The 24,284-nt window shown below is 42.6% G+C and overlaps 2 protein-coding genes and 1 pseudogene across 2 annotated transcripts in view; 2 read left to right on the top strand and 1 right to left on the bottom strand.

The window, feature by feature from the left end:
- The window catches only part of ITIH6 (inter-alpha-trypsin inhibitor heavy chain family member 6), a 59,083-nt gene that overhangs the window by 9,222 nt on the left and 25,577 nt on the right, over positions 1-24,284 (top strand). Inside the window, exons 5-6 of the mRNA XM_037038620.1 lie at positions 1,955-2,124; positions 6,765-6,881. Coding sequence (XP_036894515.1) covers positions 1,955-2,124; positions 6,765-6,881 — 287 coding nt within the window. The remainder of the gene's footprint in view (positions 1-1,954; positions 2,125-6,764; positions 6,882-24,284) is intronic.
- LOC118981784 (cell division cycle 7-related protein kinase-like) lies at positions 7,737-9,375 on the top strand (annotated as a pseudogene).
- Positions 16,455-21,412, bottom strand: LOC118981791 (latexin-like). The gene is given in 3 exon segments (XM_037038621.1): positions 16,455-16,788; positions 19,548-19,915; positions 21,371-21,412. Coding segments are annotated over 3 exon segments (744 nt in total).

Raw genomic sequence — 24,284 nt, 5'->3', positions numbered from 1 at the left:
AAGCTATGTGAAACAGCAAATCCAACAACTTCCCAGAGTTGTGATTTTCTTCATGAAAAAATAAAAATTAGGGTAAGGGTTGCTGGGTAGGCTCAGTGAAATCATGTGTTGACAATGCTGAGGGTTGTGGAAGCCAATCTGGCTCCCCTCTGGAATCACCACCAGAATGGAAGGGCAGTGGGAGGACAGTACACAGGGCAGGGTGTCCTTGAGGATATCTTCTCAAGCACCGTGAGACTGGGAGCTGTCCTGGCTGCCAGCCTTGCTCGGATTCCAACTAGAGGAGTTTGAAGGCCAGACCGGCTACATCAGAATCACTGTGTAAGAAATACAGACTCCTGGGCCTTGCCCTCTGGAGTCCACTTCAGTAGGTTGGGAAGTGGCCCGAGGATCTGTTTCTGAGCAGTTTGCAGATGAACCTGATGTCTGGCCAGGTCAGAGAACCACTCATCTGGCCTACCCGCCTCCTCTGAGACATGAGTGGACAAGCACAGAGAGATCAGCCAGGTCATGAGGCCGCCCTCACCAAGCTCTTGAGCTTGGAGTTCCTGCCCAATCTGACCCTGGTAACCCAGAGTGACAGTGTGGTTCTTGCCGAGGAGAGACGGACACACAGACATGGGTTCCAGTCCCAGCATGGACCTTCCCCTATGTTGGGGGTGCAGGCAAATCACTCAGATGGTCTGTCTCACTTTTCCCATCTGCGTAATGAGGACATGCCATCTGTGGCCCAGGACCATGGTGAGAATTTGAGAAAATTCCTCCCTGCGAATGACTGGTGCAGAGTATGAAGATTTGATGATAACTGTGATCTTTAGAATCCTTGAGCAATTCCTAAGAGCCACGCGTGGTGCCAATGCTTTCATGAAGTTGCATTTAATCCCCACAAATGCCGTCTATGACATAGGAGCTACTACTGTTTCTGTACCGCAGATGGGGAGACTGAGGCTTAGCGAATGTGATAATTTTCTGGGGCCTCACGGGCAGCCTCAGTCCTTGGAGCACGCACTCTTACGCCCTAAGCTAAAAATGGCAGCTCCCTCCCCCTGCTCCTTAAAGGTTAAAACAGAGGGTAGAGCCAATCCTGTGGGGATAAAAACAGAACAAAGACCTCTGAAAGGAAGGAAGTCAAGGGAATGTATGTAAGCAGGCTCCTCAGAGGGTATGGGGCCTCAGTTTGCCCCTAAGCTTCCTGACAGCTGGAGCAGAAAGGGGTGGGGTGGCACAATTCCCAGGTTTCCATTTTATGGGGGGGAAAAGGAAGCCCAGAGACATGCTTAAGTGGACATTTGTCTTGGACTGAAATTCCAGAGGAGTTGATCTTATGGCCAGCTCAGCAAACATCCGGGGCCAGACATTCATCCGTGTTTTCATGAGGCACTAAAAGGCATTTTCACACACGTGATTCTGAGAGTCAGAGGCACAGGGGGAGAAAGCACATGCAATTCAACCCCAGAGGAGCACCTTGACAGACTGCAACTGAGTCTGCAACTCCCCACAGCAGTAAGGGGCATGAGAGGAAGCCTAGATCCTGGCTGTGTGTCTGGCTCTCTCCATGACACACAACACAGGGCCTCTCTGGCAGAAACCCCAGGCTGCTGGTCTGCCTGGAGACGTGGCCCTGGGCATCAGGATGGTTGACAAGGGAGCCAGGATGTAGTTGTGCAGGAGGGTCAGACTGCCAGAGCCTGGGGGCTGAAGGGAGGGCTGGGTTTGCCAGGCTGGGTGGGCTTGCTGGAAGAGGCAGAGCAGGCAGAGTTGGTGTCAGGATCTGGAGAGGAAGGAGCACGGCACCGGGGCAGGTGAGAGGACATTGTAGGCAAGAGGAACAGTAGGTGGTGCCGAGGTTACTTCTCAACCTCCCTAGACATGGCTCCTTTTGACGTCCCCTTGCTTGGCTTTCTGCTAGTGAGCCCCCCATACCATCCCACCCCACCCCTCCCTGCCCCTACAGGGGAGGCTGACTCGCCCCCGTCCACCAGAATTGAGAGAGGAGAGACCTGTGTCCGAGTCACCTTCCACCCAACACTGCAAGACCAGTCTGCCTTCTCCAGCTCGGGAATCATGGCCGACTTTGTGGTCCAGTACGATGTTGTCATGGAGGACATCATTGGCGATGTGCAGGTGAGGAGGCCAGGGGAATGCAAAGAGCGTCAGATCTGGAGTCACATGGGGCTGAGCAACAATCTAGCCCCCACAAGCTGCTCGTTTCCTTTGCCCTAAGGCTCAGTGAGGCCCAGTGCACGCCAACCAGATGTGTGGTGACACATGACTTCACACGTGGGGAGGCACGTGTGTTCCCCCAAAGGGTCGGGGACCTGGAACTGTAAACATGGAATCAAGCTCCAAGCGAATCCATTCCTAGTTGAATCAAGCCACAGCCTACTCTTCACCAGTCCTCTTGGAAGGTGAACTACTGGCCAGTAATAGGTCTCTCACACTCACGGGCTCTCACACTTTCTGCAGCTCTGATACTCCGATCTTCTCTCGCACTTTTTGGCTACCTCCACATTCCAAGAACTCTTTTTGCCTCATTTGCGCCATCCGCCTAAACAGGTACCTCTTAAAATCTGAGCTCCCATGCTCATGATGGACAAGGAGGGGTCTCCTGCACTACTAAGGAGTGGAGCACTGATCCCAGACCCTTGGCTTAATGAGAACAATTGCACAGCAGCCTCAGATGTGTGGGGCAAGCCAGCCTTTTCTGCCACACCTCTCACTGCCTGCAGCACACAGTGACCGGCCGGCTGCCACCCCCCATCACACCACACACCTTCCTCCCAAAACACTCGAACCTGCCCTTCATCTCTGTGTGAACCCTCGCTCATACTATCAGCTGTCCCATGCACATCTTCTCCTTCCTTTCCCCACTGGTCGGTCTCCTCCTTGTCCCTCAAAGCCTGGCTCAAATGCCATCTCCCTCATGACCACACCCCACCCACAATTGTTCTCTCTTCTGGGGGCTAATAGAGTGCTTTGGTTATGCCTCTCCTCGTGCACTTATTTATTCATTAATTCACATGTGGGCACATTTCCACCCAGCAGACCTACTCGAGCTCAGTCCTGTCCCCACTGACTCTGAGAACTAGAAAAGACTTGGACACAGAACCTGTTCTCCCTCCAGAATGTCCCTGCCCGGAGAGGCCAAGCACATGGAGCCTCAACCGTCATAAAACGTCCAAAGTGCGTGTATGAATCTGGAATGGGTGATGTGGGGACATTGCCGAGGAGGGTTTTAAGCCTTCCTAAGGGGGCCGGCCTTCGACTCCACATGGGAAGAATGAATAGAGTCTGCCTCCACCTGGGCCGATGGGTTGGTGGGAATTCCATGCAGAGAGAGGAGAAAGCATGTGCAGAGGCACAGGGGCTGGCATATCCAACCTGCCTTGCAGGGGAAATAAGAGTAATTGGCCCTCTCAGAATAGGAGCTGAGGGTACCCTGCCAGTAGGTGGCAGCAGGGGCCTTGACCTAGTGTTTGTCCTGTGGGACATGTGTGAAGGTATTTATCTGCTTCTTTAATTTTTACCTCTTTCACTATTGCCTGGAGTGGAGAAGCGGGTAGAACAGGTGGAATTATAGGCATTGAATAACATGACCCATACTCCCACTCACTGTATGTCTTGGCTCCTGCATTTCCTCACCAAGAAGCCCTGAGGTAGGTGAGCAGAACACCTACCTTTGCTACTCAAGGATACCCATTCTTGAAAGGCCAGCACATGCACCCCTTCATTCAGTCAGTCAGGACTGCCTGGGAAGCTCGTGTGTGTCACGCCCACTGCTGGCTGGTGTCAGAAACCTGCAGTGAGTCATACGCAGGTCCTAGTCACTGTCTCCAGGTGAAACACAGAGAGACATTGCTGACACAAGGTGAGAAGTGCTCCTTCAGGGACAACACGAGTTATTGATGGAAGCCATGGTGAGGGGAGAGGGTGGCCAAGGAAGGCACCCCGGAGGAAGGAGGGGTGGGGCTGTGAGGGAGAAAAGGCATTCTAGCAAACGGAGGGCTGCAGGGCACAAAGAAGGGAGGCTGGGAATATCCAGGGGCGGGTAGGAAAGTACAAGTGGGTCAGAGTTTCTGGAGCGCTGATTTAGGGCCCAAGAAATGGTAAGGGGTGAGACCGAAGGCTGTGAGTGCTGCAGGCTCATGCCAAGAATGCGCTGTTTGTCTTGAGGTGATGAGGGAGCCAAGAGAGGGGATGACATTATGAGTTTGTGTTTAGAAAGGCCACATGGAGCGGAAGCTGCAAAGATGTATGAATAGAAGGGGCCACAAGAGGAGCAGGGAAGCATGAGAGAAAGAAGTCCCGAATTTGGACTCTGCAAGTTTGGGTTGGAGAGGAGGGGTGGACCTAAGATGTCCAGCAGGTCACACCAGGAGGAGTGGGTGGCTGGTGGAATGTGGGAAGGAGGGGCACGGGGGCATTCAGGAGCGACACTCAGGTTTGGATGTGGAGTGACCACGTGGAGAGCGGTTCCTTCTGACAAAGGCACATAAGGGCAGGATGGGGAGTGGGAAATGAATTCACTGTCTGGGCAGGATCCATTGGAAGCCGCTTCAGACATCTAAGGGAAGAGGTCCAGTGGTGAGTGCATATGCATTTGTTACACAGGAAGAGTGGAAAACACTGGACTGGAGAAAGAGATGTGAAGTCGCCAGTGGAAATCCAGCAGCTGAAGCCAAGAGAGCTAGCCAGAGGCCCCGGGGGAGATGCATAGAGCCAGAAGAGCGGATCTAGGAGGGCAGTTGCTGAGGCCTGAGATTCCCACTCAAGGAGCTATTGATCTCAGCCCTCAGGGTGTCCAGCCCCACCAACTGCCCACAGCCTGCTCAGAGCTCTAAATTCCCACCACGTCTCTCCATTGTGCTACACAAACATGATCATTTTCTTGCATGCCATGGCTGCAAACTGTTGGGAAGCACTGCTTAAGCGACGGGGAAGAAAATGCAGCCCAAGAAACAGACTACAGTAGACGGACCAGAGAGGTGGTAGGAAACGAGGGAGAGTTTACCATCTCCCAGTCGCAGGGGCAAAGGATCTTGGAGAAAGCAGAAGTAATAGTCAATTGTGAAATTCATCAGGGTGGTGCAGTTGGATGAGAACTGAAACAGACCCACTGAGTTTGGAAGCCGACTAGTCACTGTTGCCTGTAGTGAGGAAGCGGTCATTGTGTAGCGGAGGTGGGACTCAGTCTGTGGTGGGCAGAGGAGTGAAGTGGAGGTTAGAAGAGCCTTGAAGGTGCCGGCCTCATCACCATGGCATGCTACAGGGAGGAGGGAAGCTGGCTTGAAGTTCGGGCGGGATTGGGATCAATGGGCTTTGTCTTTGGAAAAGACACCCCAGGTTTATATTCTGAAGAAGACCTTGTGTGGTTTGTGGGCGGGGTTGGAGGGCAGGGCCTGACTGGTGGAGAAGGTGCTGGAGGCTAGGGGTACATGGGACCCTTTTGTCTTTCAGTAGAGAGAAGAGGTGTGGGACCTGAGCAAGGGTAGGGTGGGCAGACCAAGGAACATGGCCTGGTGGCCTTCGATTTCTTCAAGAAGAAGGGAAGGAGACGCTTCTGAGAGTGGGAGGGCACGCCACAGCTGAGGCGAGTGTGAGAGGGTGGCGACGTGGGTCATGCCTCCTACCCACAGGATGTGAGGTGTGGGGCCACTGGTGACCTGGGCCCTTGGAGAGGCGGGGGTGTGATTTTCTTGGAGGCTCCCCCTCACCCAGGCAGGGGAGGAACAGAGGAGAAGGGCTGCTGGCCTCTGCCTCTGGCCTGGGCAGTTTCAGGGGGGTCCAGCCAGGCCTTTGGCAAACTGCTGTAGAGTGCCAGGAGGAAGTAGAGACAGAGCCTGCACGGGCCCTTGCTAATGCATTCAAAGGCTGGGGTGGAGGGAAGACCCAGATGTCCTCCAGAGTCTTCTGAGATCCCCTGTGAGAGGAGGAGACAGTGTGTCCAGCCTGGTGGTCAGAGAGTGCCTGAATGGCAGAGAGGGCAAGAAGCTGTTTGTTCCAGGGCAGAGCCAGCTTCAGTCTCCTGGGCAGCTCAGACCCTCAGCAAGCCCACACAGCTCTAGGCTGAGCTGACACTGGTCATGGGGGCCCTCCCAGCTCCCCCTCAGCTCCCCCCTCTCCTTGCCTCAGCTGCCCCAGCCCCCAGGCTCAGCAGAGGGAACACGCAGTAGGAGGAGGGGGCAGCAGCCAATCACATCCCCCACAGCCTTAGGCATCTGCACCTGGTCTAACCAATCCCCTCTGAACAAACAGCTCTCTCAGCCTCTGCTCCCTCCTCCCCTCCCTGGTCTGCCCAGCAACAGCAGAAGGGAGGTTTGAGGAGGAGAGGGAGGCCCTGCAAATTCCCAGCCCCTGGCAGCAATGGAGCTGGGCCCCAGGCTCACTCTATAGAGGGAGGTTAAAACAATAGTTACAGTTCCTGGAGCCCAGGCAAAATGTCCCTAGGGGCCCTCTGGACTGTGTAAGCCCAGCTCTCATGGACAGGAACTCACATATTACAGAGATCCTGCTCCTTGGAGCCTTGGGCCCCAAGCCAGTCTCCACAGCTCTGGGGCAGGCCCTAGACTGACAGTCTGAACACAAGAGGCCCAGTTCTGGTGGAGGAGACGGACATTGAAGAAACAATCGCGCAAATGCCTGTTTAACTAGAACCAGTGATAAGGCCTAGGAAGGAAAAGAGCTGTTTGATGTGTAGGAGAATAAGAGGGGACCTGGTTTAGACCAGCTTTCACAGTTCTTGTGGTTTCACTTCTTTTGTCCAGATTTACGACGGCTATTTTATTCATTACTTTGCCCCCAGAGGCCTTCCACCTGTTGAGAAAAACGTGGTGTTCGTTATTGATGTGAGCGGCTCCATGTTTGGTACCAAGATGAAGCAGGTAATGAGAAACTCGGGACTTTCCCCACCTCCCCTTTTTGAATCTTAGCAAGCAGAGATTGCTGGGACATTGGTTTCCTGGGGCCAGAGATCCTATCATCCCTCCCCCTTGGATTTTATTTGCCTGGGCCTAAGTTAGTGTCCTCAATAAGTTATTGGACATTAAAACTCTGTAAAGTTAGGTTACTTTAAATTCACAAAGTTCCAAATATCTAAGCCTAAGTATCTTATGTGGAGAATGATTTTAAGTTTCTGACCCATACTCTTGTTTTGTTATTTTTACAGTGTAGTGGTAAATCGATATAGTAAATACTTAATTTCAGTTATATTTTTTTAATTGTAGAAAACATTTTGAGTGAATTGAAAGACACATCTCTAGAAAGGTTCTTACCTGAGGAAGAAACCTAAAATAATGAAAATAATATTTTAAAGTGTTAGAAACATGTGGCAGAAAGACAAATGATGAAATATATTCTAATAGCTGAGATACGATCAATTAGGGAAAGCAACAAGAATTACATTTAACTACACTTTTTGTAAACTGTTGAAAAAATGGAAGTGAAAAAGCACCAAGGGCATCATGAGGAAGAAGTATTATCTTTTAGGGATCAACAATACATCTTATAAAATGAACTTTGAAAAGAAACTATGGAAACTACAGGCAATGGAATTACTTTTCAAAAAATATGTTACAGATGTTTTAGAGAGAGAGTAAGGGGGGAGAGAAACATTGATGTGAGAGAGAAACACTGATTGATTGCCTCAAACATTGATTGATATATACTCCAAGTGGGGATGGAACCCCCAACGTAGGTATTTGTCCCAATGAGGAGTCAAACCCCTAACCTTTTGGTGTATGGGACCTTCCTCCAACCAACTGAGATACACTGGCCAGGACTGGAGTGAGTTTTTTAAGCAGGTAGGAAATAAAATAACCCAAGGTATTGTTTTGTACCCAAGAAAAATGTGCTTCAAAAACAATGATATTTATAGACAAGTATTGACAGAATTTAATTCCCTCCAACTACATAATATATATCAAAGATGTTCTTTAAGATAAAATGAACAAATTTGGATAAAGAGAATTATAGGAAAGAGTGAAGATTTCTTGAAAAAATATATTTGTGTAAGTATAAAAGAACACTGACTATTGCAACACTATTTTTATAGCATATACAAGAAAAGATATTAAAGCAATAGTGTAAAATGCATAAAAGAAATAAATGGAGCAATGGTTTTATGGTTCTTTCATTCTCTGGGAAGTGATTAAACTACTAAGTTGAGGTAGAGTATAATAAGGCAAGAATGCACATTGTAATATATTCGGTAAAGAGAACAACAATAATACAACATTATATAACTAAAATTCTAATTAGCAAGATAAAGTGGAACAATACAATTCCAATTAACCAAAATAAGACAGAAAAGGATTACTTAAAATAAACCATGTCTTTATCATATTAAATATAAGTAGAGCTCACTTCATGGAAAGTATGAAAAGTGATAGAACTGTGGCAAAGCAGCACCTAAGGAGCTGGATCACCAGCCCATGACAAAAAAGTTCTGTTAAAAGTCTCTGCAGAAATACACAAATTCAGATTAAACAAGGCAAAGGTGGAAAGGATGAATCTGCAGGTCTTCCCGGCGCTCTGTTTTCAGAGGAAGAAATTTCAATATACTGTGTACAGCTCCATTGCACATGAGAGCCCTTGTGAAACTTGTGAAGCAGTGAAAGCCTATGGATGTATAGTATTATCTAGGAAGTTAGCAACAAAATGGAAGGCAGTTTCTACAAAAGGTATGAATAGTGGTGTGATGAAGGAAAGTACCAGTCCTTGCCCTGCTAGCCTGACCTATGTGACTGTTATGCAACAGGTAAAGTTTGCAGTATTTGCCTTTGAAGGCAGCAACAGTTTACCCCTAGGGTGAGTACAACAGGATTCAGAGGTCTTTACAAAGTGAACCAATCAAACCGCAGCAATTAACATGTGGCTTGCAGGTGTGTTATTTCTTACTTTCCTTAATGTATAATATCCATTTTATAAAGCAAGGGATGATTTAATGTCTTTGACTCAAATTATGACAATTTGTGTATCCAGAGAATCTAGCCAGGTTGCTAAAACCTTTGGCAAATCAGTATTGTGTAGCAAAGAAGTTTCAGTACCAATACTTGAGAAAACTTTGTGAGATGCTCAGTGGTATAGATTCTAATACTCCCAAATTAACAAATGATATACAAGAGCCTGTTTCTCATGACCCAGCTTTTCAGAGAAGACTGATCATAAAGCTTCTCACCTCATACAAAGACACCTCAAGCACAGCCCTCTGGGAATCCATTATATAAAGGGAGCAGAAATGGCTGTGGGGGTTGTTTTGATGCATATACTACCAATGTAGAAGGCTGGGACAAGGTATCTGATGAAGCTTATGGCCTGCTTGATAAAATTCTAGATCCAAATCCAACTTCAAGAACAACAGCAGAGCCTTGGAGGTGAATCCCCTGTCTCTTTTACTTGCCGCAAGTAAATAAAACTATCTTGTGACCAAAAAAAGCATTTAATTATATGTTTTTGTAAAAATAGATAGGCCTTAAGCCCTGGCTGGCGTAGCTCAGTGGATTGAACATGGGCCTGCGAACCACATGATCATGGTTTGATTCCCAGTCAGGGCACATGCCTGGGTTGCAGGCCAGTTCTCAGCGGGGGACTCACAAGAGGCAACCATACATTGATAGTTCTCTCCTTCTCTCCTTCCCTTCCCCTCTAAAGATAAATAAATAAAACCTTTTAAAAAAAGAGTATTGCTTTCTATTTTAAAAAAATAGATAGGCCTTAAACATAAGGACACAAAAAAGCTGAAACTGAAAGGATAACTAGTGTGTTTAAATTATTTTCAAACAAAATAGACTTTGAATTAAGAAATATTCAAGGAATATTTGATAATTAATAAAAGGATACATTCAAGTGGAAAATATTTAGAATTTGAATGCAGTCATTATACAGTTTTGAAATATATAAAACAAAAATTGATAGAAACATAAATTTACAATAAAACTAGAGATTCTAAACATACTTTTTGGAGTAACTAATGAAACAATTAGTTAACAAATATGTAAGTATATAGGTTATTGGAATAACAATATTAAGCAGTTTGACATAAATTATACTTCTAGAATAATACCCCAAATGATAGCTGAACACATGTTTTTCTTGCTTTCCTTCTTGTTTTTATTTATTTATTTTTAAATTAAACTTTCCATGCAATATTATTCTATATTAGCTTCACACATACAGTACAGTGCTTAGAGAAATCTGTACTTTGCAGGCTGCTCCCCCTGATATTTCAGGGACCCAACTGGATTGGAGATCCAAGATGGCAGAAGAGTAACTGAAAGCTGCAGTTACCTCCTTCCTGGACCAATTTGAAATTACAACTAAATTGTGGAGAAATCATCTTGAATAGCTGACTGAACACTAGCTGGAGAGAAGCCTTATAACCACAGATGGACAGAAGAAAACACTTCAGTACAATGTAACTGGTACGGAGTACAAAGGAGAGACAATAGAGCTGACTAGACTCCCATGGGTGGCAGCTAAAGTGCTAGCAGCCAGGGAGGTTCCTTCTGAGAAGGGTGGGGTTTGAACCACATTCAGGGCTCCCCAGCCTACAGCATCAGAGCCATAAAGGAACCCAGCTAACATTCAGCTGTGAAAAGCAAATCCGCATCATGGGAATACCAGAAGAAGAGACTGAGCTAGGGATTGAGAACCTATTTGAAGAAATAATAACCGACAACTTCCTTAATCTGCTGAAGAAAAAAGTCGCATAAGTCCAGGAAGCTTAGAGAGTCCCAAACAACATGGACACAAAGACGCCTACACTGAGACATGTCATAATTAAAATGACAAGGCTAAAAAATAAAGAGAGAATCAATAACAGCTGTTAGAGAAAAGCAGGTAATTATCTACAAGGGAACACCAATTAGATTGGCATCTGCTCTCTCAACAGAAACATTTCAGGCAAGAAGGGAGTGCCATGAAATGTTCAAGGTGATGAAAACAAGGACCTACAACCAAGGCTACTTTACCTAGCAAGGCTATCATTTAAAATTTAAGGAGAAATAAGGAGATTCCCAGACAAAAAGATAAAGGAGTTTGTTAACACCAAACCAATATTGTAACAAATGTTAAAGGGCTTGCTTTAAGAAGAAGAAAAAGGGAAAGAAAAAAAAAGCAAAGAAAAAAGTCTAACAATAAAATGGCACTATATACATAACTCTCAATAATCACCTTAAATGTAAATGGCTTAAATGCTCCAACCAAAAGACAGGATAACTGAATGGATAAGAAAACAAGACGAAAACAAGACAAAAACAAACAAACAAACAAACAAAATACCTCTGGGACAAATTTAAACCTTCCAATATCCGAATCATAAGGGTGCCAGGAGAAGAGGAAGAGAAAGAAATTGAAATCTTATTTGAAAACATAATAAAGGAGAACTTCCCTAATCTGGCAAAGGAAATAGACTTCCAGGAAGACCAGGAAGCTCAGAGTCCCAAGGAAGTTGGACGCAAGGAAGCACACACCAAAGAACACCATGATTACATTACCCAAGATGAAAGATAAGAAGAGAACCTGAAAATCAGCAAGAGAAAATGGGACAGTTACATACAAAGGAGTTCCCATAAGGCTATCAGCTGATTTCTCAAAGAAACCTTGCAGGCAAGAAGGGGCTGGAAAGAAGTATTCGGAGTCACGAAAGGCAAAGACCTACATCCAAGATTGCTCTATCCAGCAAAGCTTTCATTTAGAATGGAAGGGCAGACAAAGTGCTTCCCAGATAAAGTCGAGTTAGAGGAGTTCATCATCACCAAGTCCTTATGCTATGAAATGTTAAAGGGACTTATCTAAGAAAAAGATAAAAAATATGAACAGCAAAATGACAACAAACTTGCAACTATCAACAACTGAACCTACAAAGACAAAAACGAACTAAGCAAACAACTAGAACAGGAAGAGATTCACAGAAATGGAGATCACATGGAGGGTTACGAGTGGGGAGGGGGAGGGCAGATAATGGGGGAAAGGTACAGGGAGTGAGAAGTATAAATTGTAGGTACAAAATACACAGGGGGAGGTTTAGTATGGGAAATTGAGAAGCCAAAGAACTTATATGTATGACCCATGCATGTGACCTAAGGTGGTGGAATGCTGGTGGGAGGGTGGAACAAGGTGGAGGGGAATAAAGAGGAGAAAAAATGCAACAACTGTAATAGCATAATCAATAAAATTTATATTTTAGAAAAGTACCCAACTCACTCCATACATAGTTATTATAATATTATTAACTATATTTCCTATGCTGTGATCTATATCATTGTTACTATTCCGTTACTATCAATTGGTATTTCTCAATATGTTCACATTATTCAACCAGCCCCCCCATACTCTTCCCCTTTGAAAATCAGTCTGTTCTTTGTATCAATGAGCTTATCATATTTTGGGGACTATAAGACACTCTTTTTTTACCACAGTTTTTGCTTCAAAATTTTTTCTCCTATTTTTCTTCTCTAAAACCTAGGTGCATCTGGGGTCCACACCATAAGATGCACCTAGGTTTTAGAGAAAGAAAATAGGAAAAAAATTTTTGAAGCAAAAAAAAGTGGTTAAAATGTGTGTCTTATAGTCTGAAAAATACGGTATTTCTATTTTGATTGTTTCTCCCCCCCCCCCCATGGTGCACAGTCTTTTATTTATTTATTTGTTTGTTTGTTCGTTTTCTTTCTTTATTTATTTGAATTTATTGGGATGATATTGGTTTGTAAAACCACACAGGTTTCAAGTGTATAACTCAAAACACTGCATTGTGTGCTCACCACAAGTAATGTCTCTTTCTGTCTCCATTTTCCACCCTTTTTTACACCTCCATCTAGCCCCCATCTTCTTTCCCCCTGGCTATCCCCACACTGTTGTGTGTGTCTATGTGCTCTGTGTTTATGTTTTTTTGGTTAATTTCTTCATCTTATTTCACCCAGTCTCCCAACCCCCCTCCCTTCTAACAGCTTTCAGTCTGTTCCATGTATCCATATTTCTGTTTCTATTTTGTTTGTCAGCTTATTTTGTTCATTAGATTCCACGTATAAGTGAGATCATATGGCATTTGTCTTTCTATGAGTGGTTTATTTGACTTAGCATAATAATCTCTAGGTCCATCCGTGCTGTCACAAAAGGTAAAATTTCCTTCTTTCTCATTGCCGAGTAGTATTTCATTGTGTAAATATACCACAGCTTTTTTCACTTACTGTTGCACAGGGGCTATTTCCAGATGTTGGCTATTGTATTTTCAAAATAGATTTTATTGATTATGCTATTACAGTTGTTGCATTTTTTCTCCTCTTTATTCCCCTCCACCTTGTTCCACCCTCCCACCAGCATTCCACCACCTTAGGTCACATGCATGGGTCATACATATAAGTTCTTTGGCTTCTCAATTTCCCATACTAAACCTCCCCCTGTGTATTTTGTACCTACAATTTATACTTCTCACTCCCTGTACCTTTCCCCCATTATCTGCCCTCCCCCTCCCCACTCGTAACCCTCCATGTGATCTCCATTTCTGTGAATCTCTTCCTGTTCTAGTTGTTTGCTTAGTTCGTTTTTGTCTTTGTAGGTTCAGTTGTTGATAGTTGCAAGTTTGTTGTCATTTTGCTGTTCATATTTTTTATCTTTTTCTTAGATAAGTCCCTTTAACATTTCATAGCATAAGGACTTGGTGATGATGAACTCCTCTAACTCGACTTTATCTGGGAAGCACTTTGTCTGCCCTTCCATTCTAAATGAAAGCTTTGCTGGATAGAGCAATCTTGGATGTAGGTCTTTGCCTTTCGTGACTCCGAATACTTCTTTCCAGCCCCTTCTTGCCTGCAAGGTTTCTTTGAGAAATCAGCTGATAGCCTTATGGGAACTCCTTTGTATGTAACTGTCCCATTTTCTCTTGCTGATTTTCAGGTTCTCTTCTTATCTTTCATCTTGGGTAATGTAATCATGGTGTTCTTTGGTGTGTGCTTCCTTGCGTCCAACTTCCTTGGGACTCTGAGCTTCCTGGTCTTCCTGGAAGTCTATTTCCTTTGCCAGATTAGGGAAGTTCTCCTTTATTATGTTTTCAAATAAGATTTCAATTTCTTTCTCTTCCTCTTCTCCTGGCACCCTTATGATTCGGATATTGGAAGGTTTAAATTTGTCCCAGAGGTATTTTGTTTGTTTATTTTTGTTTTTCATAGGTTTAGTTTTTGATAGTTGTGAGTTTGTTGTGATTTTACTGTCCATAATTTTGATAATCTTTTTCTTAGTTAAGTCCCTTTAAATTTTCATGTAATAAGGGCTTGGTGATGATGAACTTGTTTAACTTGACTTTATTTGGGAAGTGCTTTATTTGCCTTTCCATTGATAGCTTTTGCTGGATGGAGTCATCCTGGATGTAGGTCTTTGCCTTTCATGACTTTGAATACTTCTTTCCAGCCCTTTGTTAGGTTTATTCCTGGGTACTTTATTTTTCTCATTGGTATATCAAATGGCATTCTTTTGCTGATTTCTGTTTCCAATATTCCATTTTTGGTGTACAAAAATGCCTTCAATTTATGAATGTTGATTTTGTATCCTGATGTTTTGGCAAATTACTAATTACATCAAGTAGTTTTTTCATGGAGCCTATAGAGTTTGCTACATACACTATCATGTCATCTGCAAACAGTGACAGCTTTACCTCCTCGTTTCCAATTTGGATGCCTTTTATTTTGTTTCCTTGTCTGATTGCTGTGGCTGGAGCTTCCAATACTATGCTGTATAGAAGTGGTGAAAGTGGACACCCAATTTTATGCCTGATCTTATTGGAAAGAATTTAGTTTTTGCCCACTGAGTATGATGTTGGCTGTAGGTTTCTTGTGTATGGCATTTATTATATTGAGGTATGCTCCATCTACTCCTACTTTGCTGAGTTTTTTTCAATTATAAGTCAGTACTGCTGTTTGTCAAATATTTTTTCAGTATCTATTGATATGGTCGTATGGTTTTTGTCTTTCATACTGTTTATGTGATGTATTACATTTATTGATTTGCATATACTGTACCATCCTTGCATCCCTGGAATGAATCCCACTTGATCACAGTGTATGATCTTTTTAATGTATTGCTGGATCCAGTGTACCAATGTTTTGTTGAGCATTTTAGCATGTATGTTTATCAGAGATATTGGCCTGTAGTTTTCTTTCTTTGTTGTGTCTTTATATGGTTTTGTAATTAGGATAATACTGGCCTCATAAAAAGAGTTTGTAAGTCACTCTCCTTGGAGTTTTTAGAATAGTCTGAGAATAGGAGTCAGCTCTTCCTTAAGTGTTTGGTAAAATTCTCCTGTGAATCTGTTTGGCTCAGAGCTTTTGTGTGCTGGAGTTTTTCCACTACTGCTTTAAGTCCACTACTGGATATTGATCTATCCAGGCTTTCTGGTGTTTCTTGACTCAATAGTAGAGGATTATATATTTCTGGAAATTTGTCCATTTCACCCTTGTTTGGAAATTTCTTGGCATCTAGTTTTTTGTAGTAATTTCTTATGATCCTTTGTATTTTTATTGTCACTTCTTTTGTTTCTGATTTCATTGATTTGGGTCCTCTCTCCTTTTTTCTTGATGATTCTGGTAAGGCTTGTCAATTTTTTTATCTTTTTAAAGAACCAACTCTTGGATTTGTTGATTCTTTGAATTGTTCTTTTAGTCTCTATGTCATTTAATTTTGCTCTAATCTTAATTATTTCCTTCCTTCTACTCACCCTACGCTTTGTTTATTATTGTTCCTCTAGTTTTTGTAGATGTAGCATTAGGCCATTTATTTAAAAATTTTGTATGTTTTTTAGGTAGACCGGTATTGTAAATTTTTTTTTGGTCTTGAAGATCTACCTCTTGATGGTAATGAAGTATTAAAGTTCCCTACCCTGATAGCAATACTGTTAATTTCTCCTTTTATGTCCATCAATATTTGCTTTACATATTTAGATGTTCCTATGTTGGGTGCATTAATGCTTACAATGGTTATTTCCTGTTAATTGATCCCTGTTTCAATGTGTAATGACCTACTTTGTCTCTTGTTTTAAATAGCCTTTGTTTTAAAGTCTATTTTGTCTGACATGAGTATTGTTACCTCAGGTTTTGTTTGTTTCATTTGCATAAAATACCTTTTTCGATCCTTTTACTTTCAGTCTCTGTATTTTTTTTTATGTGAGTGTCTTAGGGACAGCATGTATACAGGTCTTGTTTTTCTTATCCATTCAGCTACTCTGTTTTTGATTGGAGCATTTAATCCATTTACTTTTTTTGTACTTGCAGCTTTTTATTATAGGATATGCACAGCACTATTATTGTTATTAAGACACTTCTACATCATGAAACTATTCTGGAAGCTATACAGTTCTGCGCTGTAATCAAGACATTATACAAACTGACACTTGGGGATTTGTTTGGCCCCTTAAGCTAGGTATCAGTGAAGAGTGACATACACATCATTAGTAAGCATGGGGTCTTGATTTATTCCAGTTGTCCTTCCTTTGGTAGACAGCTGTTATATTTTACTTTAGTACCATGTAATGGATGCCAGAGAACTTGCATTTGCCAAGGAACAGTCTCTTGAGATACAATGTCATGAAGTAGAATGGTATAGCCTAACTCAATGAAGTCATCATTTCTTTGTACTTTCTTGACAGTTTGAATTTTTACCATTTTATACCATGTGTTTTCAGTAGAATTCTGCCATATTATATAACCACAGGAAACCCAAGCTAAATGCCAAACTGGCTTTATTTCTGGAGATATGTTTCCAAGACTGTCTGGAATGTTTTGTCCTTCAAGTGGTTCCTTCATGAATTTGAGGGATTTTTGTATTTAATTATTGCTCAAGTAGTTTTCTGTCTTTTATTCCCATCCCAGCTCACTCCTCCAGTGCTCCCCATCTCCCTACCATTTCCACCCCCCTTGGTTGTTTTCCATGTGACCTTTATACTAGTTCCTGTAAATACTTCACCTTTTCCCCCTGAAATTCCCTCCCCTCTCCCCTCTGGTCACTGTCCCCCTGTTCTATATTTCAGTGTCTTTGGTTAAATTTCCTTGCTTGTTTGTTTGTTGTTTAGCTTCCAGTTAAAGGTGAGGTCATATGGTATTTGTCTTTCAACACCTGACTTATATCACTCAGCATAATGCTTTCCAGTTTCATCCATGCTGTTGCAAAGGGTAGGAACTCCTTCTTTCTTTCTGCTGCATAGAATTCCATTGTGTATATTTAGCATAATTTTTTGATCCATTCATTTACTGACAGGCACCTAGGTTGCCTTCAACTCTTGGCTATTGTAAATTGTGCTGCTATGAACATTGGGGTGCATAAGTTCTTTTGGATTGGTGTTTTAGGGTTCTTAGGATATAATCCCAGCAGTGGAATTGCTGGGACAAAAGGCAGGTCCATTTTTAGTTTTCTGAGAAAATTCCATACTGTTTTCCACAGTGGTTGTACCAGTCTGCAATGCCACCAACAATGAATCAGGGTCCCCTCTTCTCCACAACCTCTCCAACACTTGTTTGTTGCTTTGTTTATGATGGCCATTCTGGCCAGTGTAAAGTGGTATCTCATTGTGGTTTTAATTTGCATCTCTCTGATAGCTAGTGATATTGAGCATCTTTTCATTTGTCTCTGGATTTTCTGTATGTCCTCCTTGGAGAAATGTCTGTTCAAGTCCTTTGCCCACTTTTTAATTGGGTTGCTTGTCTTCTTAGAGTGGAGTCGTGTAAGCTCTTTGTATATTTTGGAGATTAAACCCTTGTCTGAGGTATTATTGGTAAATATGTTTTCCCATACAGTTGTTCCTCTTTTTATTTTAATACTGTTTTCATTAGCCATGCAAAAGCTTTTAATTTTGATCCCATTTGTTTATTCTTTCCTTTATGTCCCTTGCTCTAGGGGACATAGTAAAAAAGTTGCTGTGTATGAAATTCTATGCTGCAGAAAGGAAGAAGGAGCTCCTACCTTTTGCAACATCATGGATGGAACTGGAGAGCATTATGCTGAGCGAAATAAGCCAGGCGGTGAAAGACAAATACCATATGATCGCACCTTTAACAGGAATCTGAACAACAAAACAAACAAGCAAGCAAAATATGACCAATGACACTCAAATATGGAACAGGCTGACAGGGTCCAGAGGGGAGAGGAGAGAGAATCATAGGGGAAAAGGGGAGGGACTCACATGAATAAGTGTAAAGGACACATGGACAATAATTAAGGTGGGGGGTGGAAGTGGGAGGGAGGTGGGGAGCACTGGGGGGCAGGGCTGGGAATATAAAATAGAAAACTGTACTTGAATAAGAATTAAATTTTAAAAAAGATAAAACTCAAAAAAAAGTTGCTGTGTGAAATATCTGAGATTTTCTTGCCAATGTTCTCCTCTAGGACTTTAATGGTGTCACAGCTTATATTTAAGTCTTTTATCCGCCTTGAATTTATTTTGGTGTATGGTGTAAGTTGGTGCTTGAGTTTCATTTTTTTGCAAGTAGCTGTCCAGTTCTCCCAGCATCATTTGTTGAAGAGGCTATTATTAGTCCATTTTATGTCGCTGCCCCCTTTGTTGAATATTAATTGGCCATAGAGATTTGAGTTTATTTCTGGGCCCTCTGTTCTGTTCCATTGGTCTGTGTGCCTGTTTTTATGCCAGTACCAGGCTGTTTGATTACCGTGGCCTTGTAATACAGTTTGATATCAGGTATTGTGATCCCTCCTACTTTGTTCTTCTTTCTCAAAATTGTGGCTGCTATTCAGGGTCATTTATGGTTCCATATAAATTTTTGAAGTGTTTGTTCTATGTCTGTGAAGTATGTCATTGGTACTTTAATAGGTATTGCATTGAATCTGTAAATTGCTTTGGGTACTATGGACATTTTGATGGTGTTAATTCTTTCAATTCATGAACATTGCATATGTCTCCATTTGTTGTATCTTCCTTGATTTCTTTCTTCAGTGTTGTGTAGTTTTCTGCATACAGGTCTTTTACCTGCTTGGTTAGGTTTATTCCTAGGTATTTTATTTTTCGTTTTGCTATATCGAATGGGATTTTTTTTCCTGATTTCTGCTTCTGCTTTTTCATTGTTGGTATACAAAAATGCCTTTGATTTCTGGATATTGACTTTGTATCCTGCTGTTTTGCCAAATTCATTTATTGAGTTAAGCAGTTTTGGGGTAGAGTCTATAGGAGTTCCCATGTACACTATCATGTCATCTGCAGTGACAGTTTTGTTTCCTTTTTTTCTGACTTGGATGCCTTTTATTTCCTTTTCTTGTCTGATTGGTGTGGCTAAAACTTCCAATAGTATATTGAACAGAAGTGGTGAAAGTGGACAACCTTGTCTTGTTCCTGATCTTAGTGGAAAAGCTTTTAGTTTTTGCCCATTGAGTATGATGTTGGCTTTAGGTCTCTCATATATGGCCTTTATTATATTGAGGAATGCTCCCTCTATTCCCACTTTGCTGAGTGTTTTTATCATAAATGGGTGTTGTACCTTATCAAAAGCTTTTCCCGCATCTATTGATATGATCATGTGATTTTTGTCTTTGCTTTTGTTTATATGATGTATTACATGGATTTGAGTTTTTGATGAAATGTGTTATCTTCTTCATCTGGGTTCTTTCCAATTTCCCCTTCAAATGTAAAGTTGACTTTGGGTACACTATCTTGTCACACTGGCGGGTAAAGTACTTCAGCTGTGGAGTTCACTGTCACTTGTTTTTGGGTAATTTCTCCCACAGAAAACTTACAACAATACTTATGTCCTAGTCCTGGAATATCCTCCATATTGGGTTGTTGGACTGTCTGCACCAGAAACACCTCGTTGGGTGTCCTCTGCTGGTAGTTCATGCAGTTCTCCACCACTGAAGCTGCCCTGGAGGCGGGGTAGTGGATTGGTGGGATTTCTAATCTTGGTGAGTGGCAACTCAGGTCTTCTCCAACCTAACCGGATGCCACAAGTGAGCCTTTGGCCCCTCCACCATCTGACGCAGGGATGCTGTGCTGGGTAATCCATTTACTTTTTAAAATTTTTTTAAAAAGTTTTATTTATTTATCATTAGAGGGGAAAGGAAGGAGAGAAATATCAATGTATGGTTGCCTCTCATCAGTCTCTCGCTGGGAACTGGCCCGCAACCCAGGTATGTGCCCTGACTGGGAATCGAACCGCGATCGTGTAGTTTGCAGGCCCGAGCTCAATCCACTGAGCCACACCAGCCAGGGCAATCCATTTACTTTTAAAGTGTTTATTGACAGGTGCATGTGTATTACTATTACTCTTTATAATTTTTCTTTTTAATACATTTTATTGATTATGCTATTATAGTTGTCCCATGTTTTTCTCACTTTTATTCCCTTTTGCCCTACACCCTACTGCCCACCAGCATTTCCCCCCCTTAATTCATGTCCATGGATTGTACATATAAGGTCTTTGGCTTCTCCCTTTTCTATAGTATTCTTAACCTCTCCCTGTCTATTTTGTACCTACTATTTATGCTTCTTATTTCCTGTACCTTTTTCCCCATTCTCCCCCTCCCACTCCCCACTGAAACCCTCCATGTGATCTCCATTTCTATTATTATGTTCCTTTCTAGTTGTTTGCTTAGTTTGTATTTGTTTTAGGTTCAGTTGTTGATAGTTGTGAGTTTGTTGTCACTTTACTGTTCATAGTTTTTGATCTTCTTCTTTTTCTTAGATAAGTCCCTTTAAAATTTCAAATAATAAGGGCTTGGTGATGATGAACTACTTTAACTTGACCTTATCTGGGAATCAGTTTATCTGCCCTTCAATTCTAAATGATAGCTTTGCTGGATATAGTGATCTTGGATGTGGGCCATTCCCTTTCACAACTTTGAATATTTCTTTCCTGCCCATTTTTGCCTGCAAGATTTCTTTTGAGAAATCAGCTGACTGTCTTACTCCTAGTCTTACTTCTTTCAGCTGATAGTGGACTCCTTTGTAGGTAACTATCTGCTTTTCTCTTGCTGCTTTTAAGATTCTCTCCCCTTTAATTTAGGGTATTGTAATTATGATGTACCTTGGTGTGTGCTTCCTTGGGTCCAACTTCTTTGGGACTCTCTGAGCTTCCTGGACTTCCTGGAAGTCTATTTCCTTTGCCAGATTAGGGAATTTCTTCATTATGTTTTCAAATAAGTTTTCCATTTCTTGCTCTTCCTCTTCTCCTTCTGGCACCCTTTTAAACCAGATGTTGGAACATTTAAAGTTGTCCTGGAAGCTCCTAAGCCTCTCCTGGTTTTTAGAATTCTTGCTTCTTTGTTCTGTTTTTTTTTTTTTTTGAGCGTTTATTTCTTCCTTCTGTTTCAAATTGTTGATTTGAAGCCCTGTTTCCTTCCCTTCACTGTTGGTCCCATGTATATTTTTCTTCATTTCACTTTTCACAGCCTTCTCTTCTTCCTCTACTTTGCGACCATACTCTACCATTTCGGTGAGCATGATGATTACCAGTGTTTTGAACTCTGCATTTGATAGGTTGACTATCTCTTCATTGCTTAGTTCTATTTTTGGAGCTTTGATCTGTTGTTTCATCTAGGCCATATTTTTTTTTGTCCCAGTGTGCCTATTATATAGTAAGGGTCAGAGCCCTAGCTATTTACCATGGCAGGGCAATGCTCATTGCTATGTTTTGGAGTTGTATGTGGGGGCAGAGTCCAAGAGGGAACAATGTGGCTTGCTCTGCTCTCCTCTGGCTTTCTGTCACTTTCTCCTTTAGCCACAAGCAAATTGGTCCCTTTTGGTGCTGATTCCTGGGTGGGTGGTCCTTTGTATGTTCTAGGACCCTGTGGTACTTTGCAATGAACTCTCATGTGAAGTTGGGAGTTCCTTCCTTCACCACAACCCCCCAAGTTTCTTATACACAGAGGTTTTGAGTCTTTGTTTCCCCATGCTGGAACCCTGGGTTTCCCAGTCTGTCTCACTTCTCAGTTGTTCCTTCCCATTTATCCACACACAGTTGTGGGACAGCCTGGTCTGCCATCCTCCACTTTGCAAGTCTGGTCCACCAGCCACTACCTTGCTGCAGGTTTTCTCCACCCCAGCTTTCCATCTCCTCCTCTCCTACTAGTTTGAATGAATGTTTCTTCTTTAACGCCTTGCTTGTCAGGCTTCCATACAGTTCAATTTTCTGTCAGTTCTGGTTATTGTTTGTTTTGAAATTTGTTATCCTTCTTTTGGTTGTGTGAGGAGGCAAAGTCTATCTACCTATACCTCCACTTTTGCCAGAATTCTGTAATGTTTCTCTCTTCTTCTTATAGAAGTCCCTTTAACAATTTTTTGTACTGGTTCTGATGCTTCTTGGGAGGGAGTCTGGTGCAGGTCAGTGTCAGATGCAGCCTGTAACCAGACTTGGGCTACCTGTCTGGAGCTACCAAGCAATCTGCAGTTTATGGTGGCCTCTGTTGTGTCTGAGTGCATGTGGAACATGTCCAGCTGTGTACAAAGGTTGCTTCCACTAGCTCCAAGCGTGGAGTCAGGTCAAAAAAAGGCTGAAGGCACCCAAAGATCTGTCTCCCCCTATCAACTGCTCTGTCATCCCCTGAGGCTGCCTGTTTTTCCTTGAGAGCCTTTCAGAACAATTCTTTAGAGTGGGCCCAGACTGGTTGCAGCCTGCAGTTTTCTCCAGAAGGCATGAACTCAACAGCACAGGGCCACTGGTATTCACAAGGGCAGGGATAGTGAGTCTCCTGTGGGGAAAGGTGTTAGTTAAGTGTGTAGGGGAGTGAAATGGCCCCTGCTCCAGTGCCAAATAACTCAGTCTTTCCTAGAGCAGTCTCCAATAATCCCTGAGACTGCCTAGATCTCCTGAAGTGCTTTCTAAGAAAGATCATGCCACAGGCCTAACCAGGGTACAGCCAGCAGACTTTTCTGCAGGGCAGGAGCTCAGCTTGGGGCCACCTAGAGTCAAAAAGAGGAGCCTAGTAGATCTCCTGTTTGTTTGGCACTGTTCAGTTACACAGGATGGGGGTGAATGGCCCCTGCTCCAGAGCCACACAACTCAGTCTCTTCCCAAGTCTCTGACAATTCCTGAGGCCTCTAGGATCTCTTCAAATACTCTCCAAGGAAGAGTACACTGTGGGCCCCATGTGGGTGCAGCCAGCTGAATTTTTTTTGCAGGGTTTGAGCTTGCCAGGGCAAGGTGACCAGGAGGCAAAAGGTCAGGGTTAGTGCACTCCTTCAGGGTAGTACTTGACCCAGGGAAGATGGTGTATGTTGTCAATGTGTGGTAGAAATTAAGCATAAGGACCTTGGTGGCTGACCTTCCAGTTCTTACCTCAAGGCCACAAAGCCCAGTTTTTCTCTGCATAGCCTCAATGATCTCTGAGTCATCTTCCACATGCTAGAGCCCCAGATGAGTGGCTGATAAAGAAGAGTTTTTGCACTGACCCTTTAAGAGGATGCCTTAGTTTCTAGCAGACTCCTGTCTCTTCCTGACAGACAGAATCCCTGCTTATTTTCACAATCAGATATTATGTGGGCTCCTCTTCCTGGCTCTGGTGCTCTGGTGCTCTGTGCTGGACATCCCAGTTTGAGGTTGAGACCCCCTTCTTTTCAGGGGGACCTTTGCAGTTGAGATATCTCTTTGTATTTTCAACCACCACTTGTGGGTGTGTGGAGCCAGCCATTTTTGCATCTCTGCCCTTCCTACTAGTCTTTATGTGGCTTTTTCTGTGGATCTGTGGTTATAAAAGTTCTGTTCAGCTAGTCTTCAGTTGGTTATTCTGGTTGATTGATTTATAATTTTGCTGTAATTGTGGTTTGGCGCTAGGAGGAGATTAATGTAGCTTCCACATATTCTGACACCATATTGGATCCTTTTTTAGGATATACATTCTTCCTAAGTGCACATTCTGGAATATGGCATATTAAAATCATTTTAGAAATTCACATTAAAATTACAAGATACAGTATACATCTATTAAAATGTCTTAGAAAGACAAAATCAAAGTAAAACACAGTTCATAATACTAAGTGCTGGTGAGAATACAAAACAAGAGAAACTCTCATATCACTCATGTGAATACAAAATATTATTGCCACTATGGAGAGCAGTTTGGGAGTTTCAAATATATTTTGAAATAAACTTGCCCTGTAAACCAGAAATGTTATTCCTAAGATATATTTTCCAATAGAAAACAAAACTTAAATTCACATAAAAATTTGTAAAGAAATGTTTTTATTGATTTAGTTCATAATCACCAATTAAAAGGAAACAACTCAAATGTACTTCAACTTATGATGAATGATTAAACAATAGTACATTTATCCACTGGAATAACAGGTATTTTTCCTAGAAAAA

Source organism: Sturnira hondurensis, unplaced genomic scaffold, assembly GCF_014824575.4.
Source record: "Sturnira hondurensis isolate 20B ecotype Veracruz unplaced genomic scaffold, ASM1482457v3 Scaffold0024661, whole genome shotgun sequence".
Taxonomy (NCBI): Eukaryota; Metazoa; Chordata; class Mammalia; order Chiroptera; family Phyllostomidae; genus Sturnira; species Sturnira hondurensis.
This window is presented reverse-complemented; position numbering and strand designations above follow the sequence as displayed.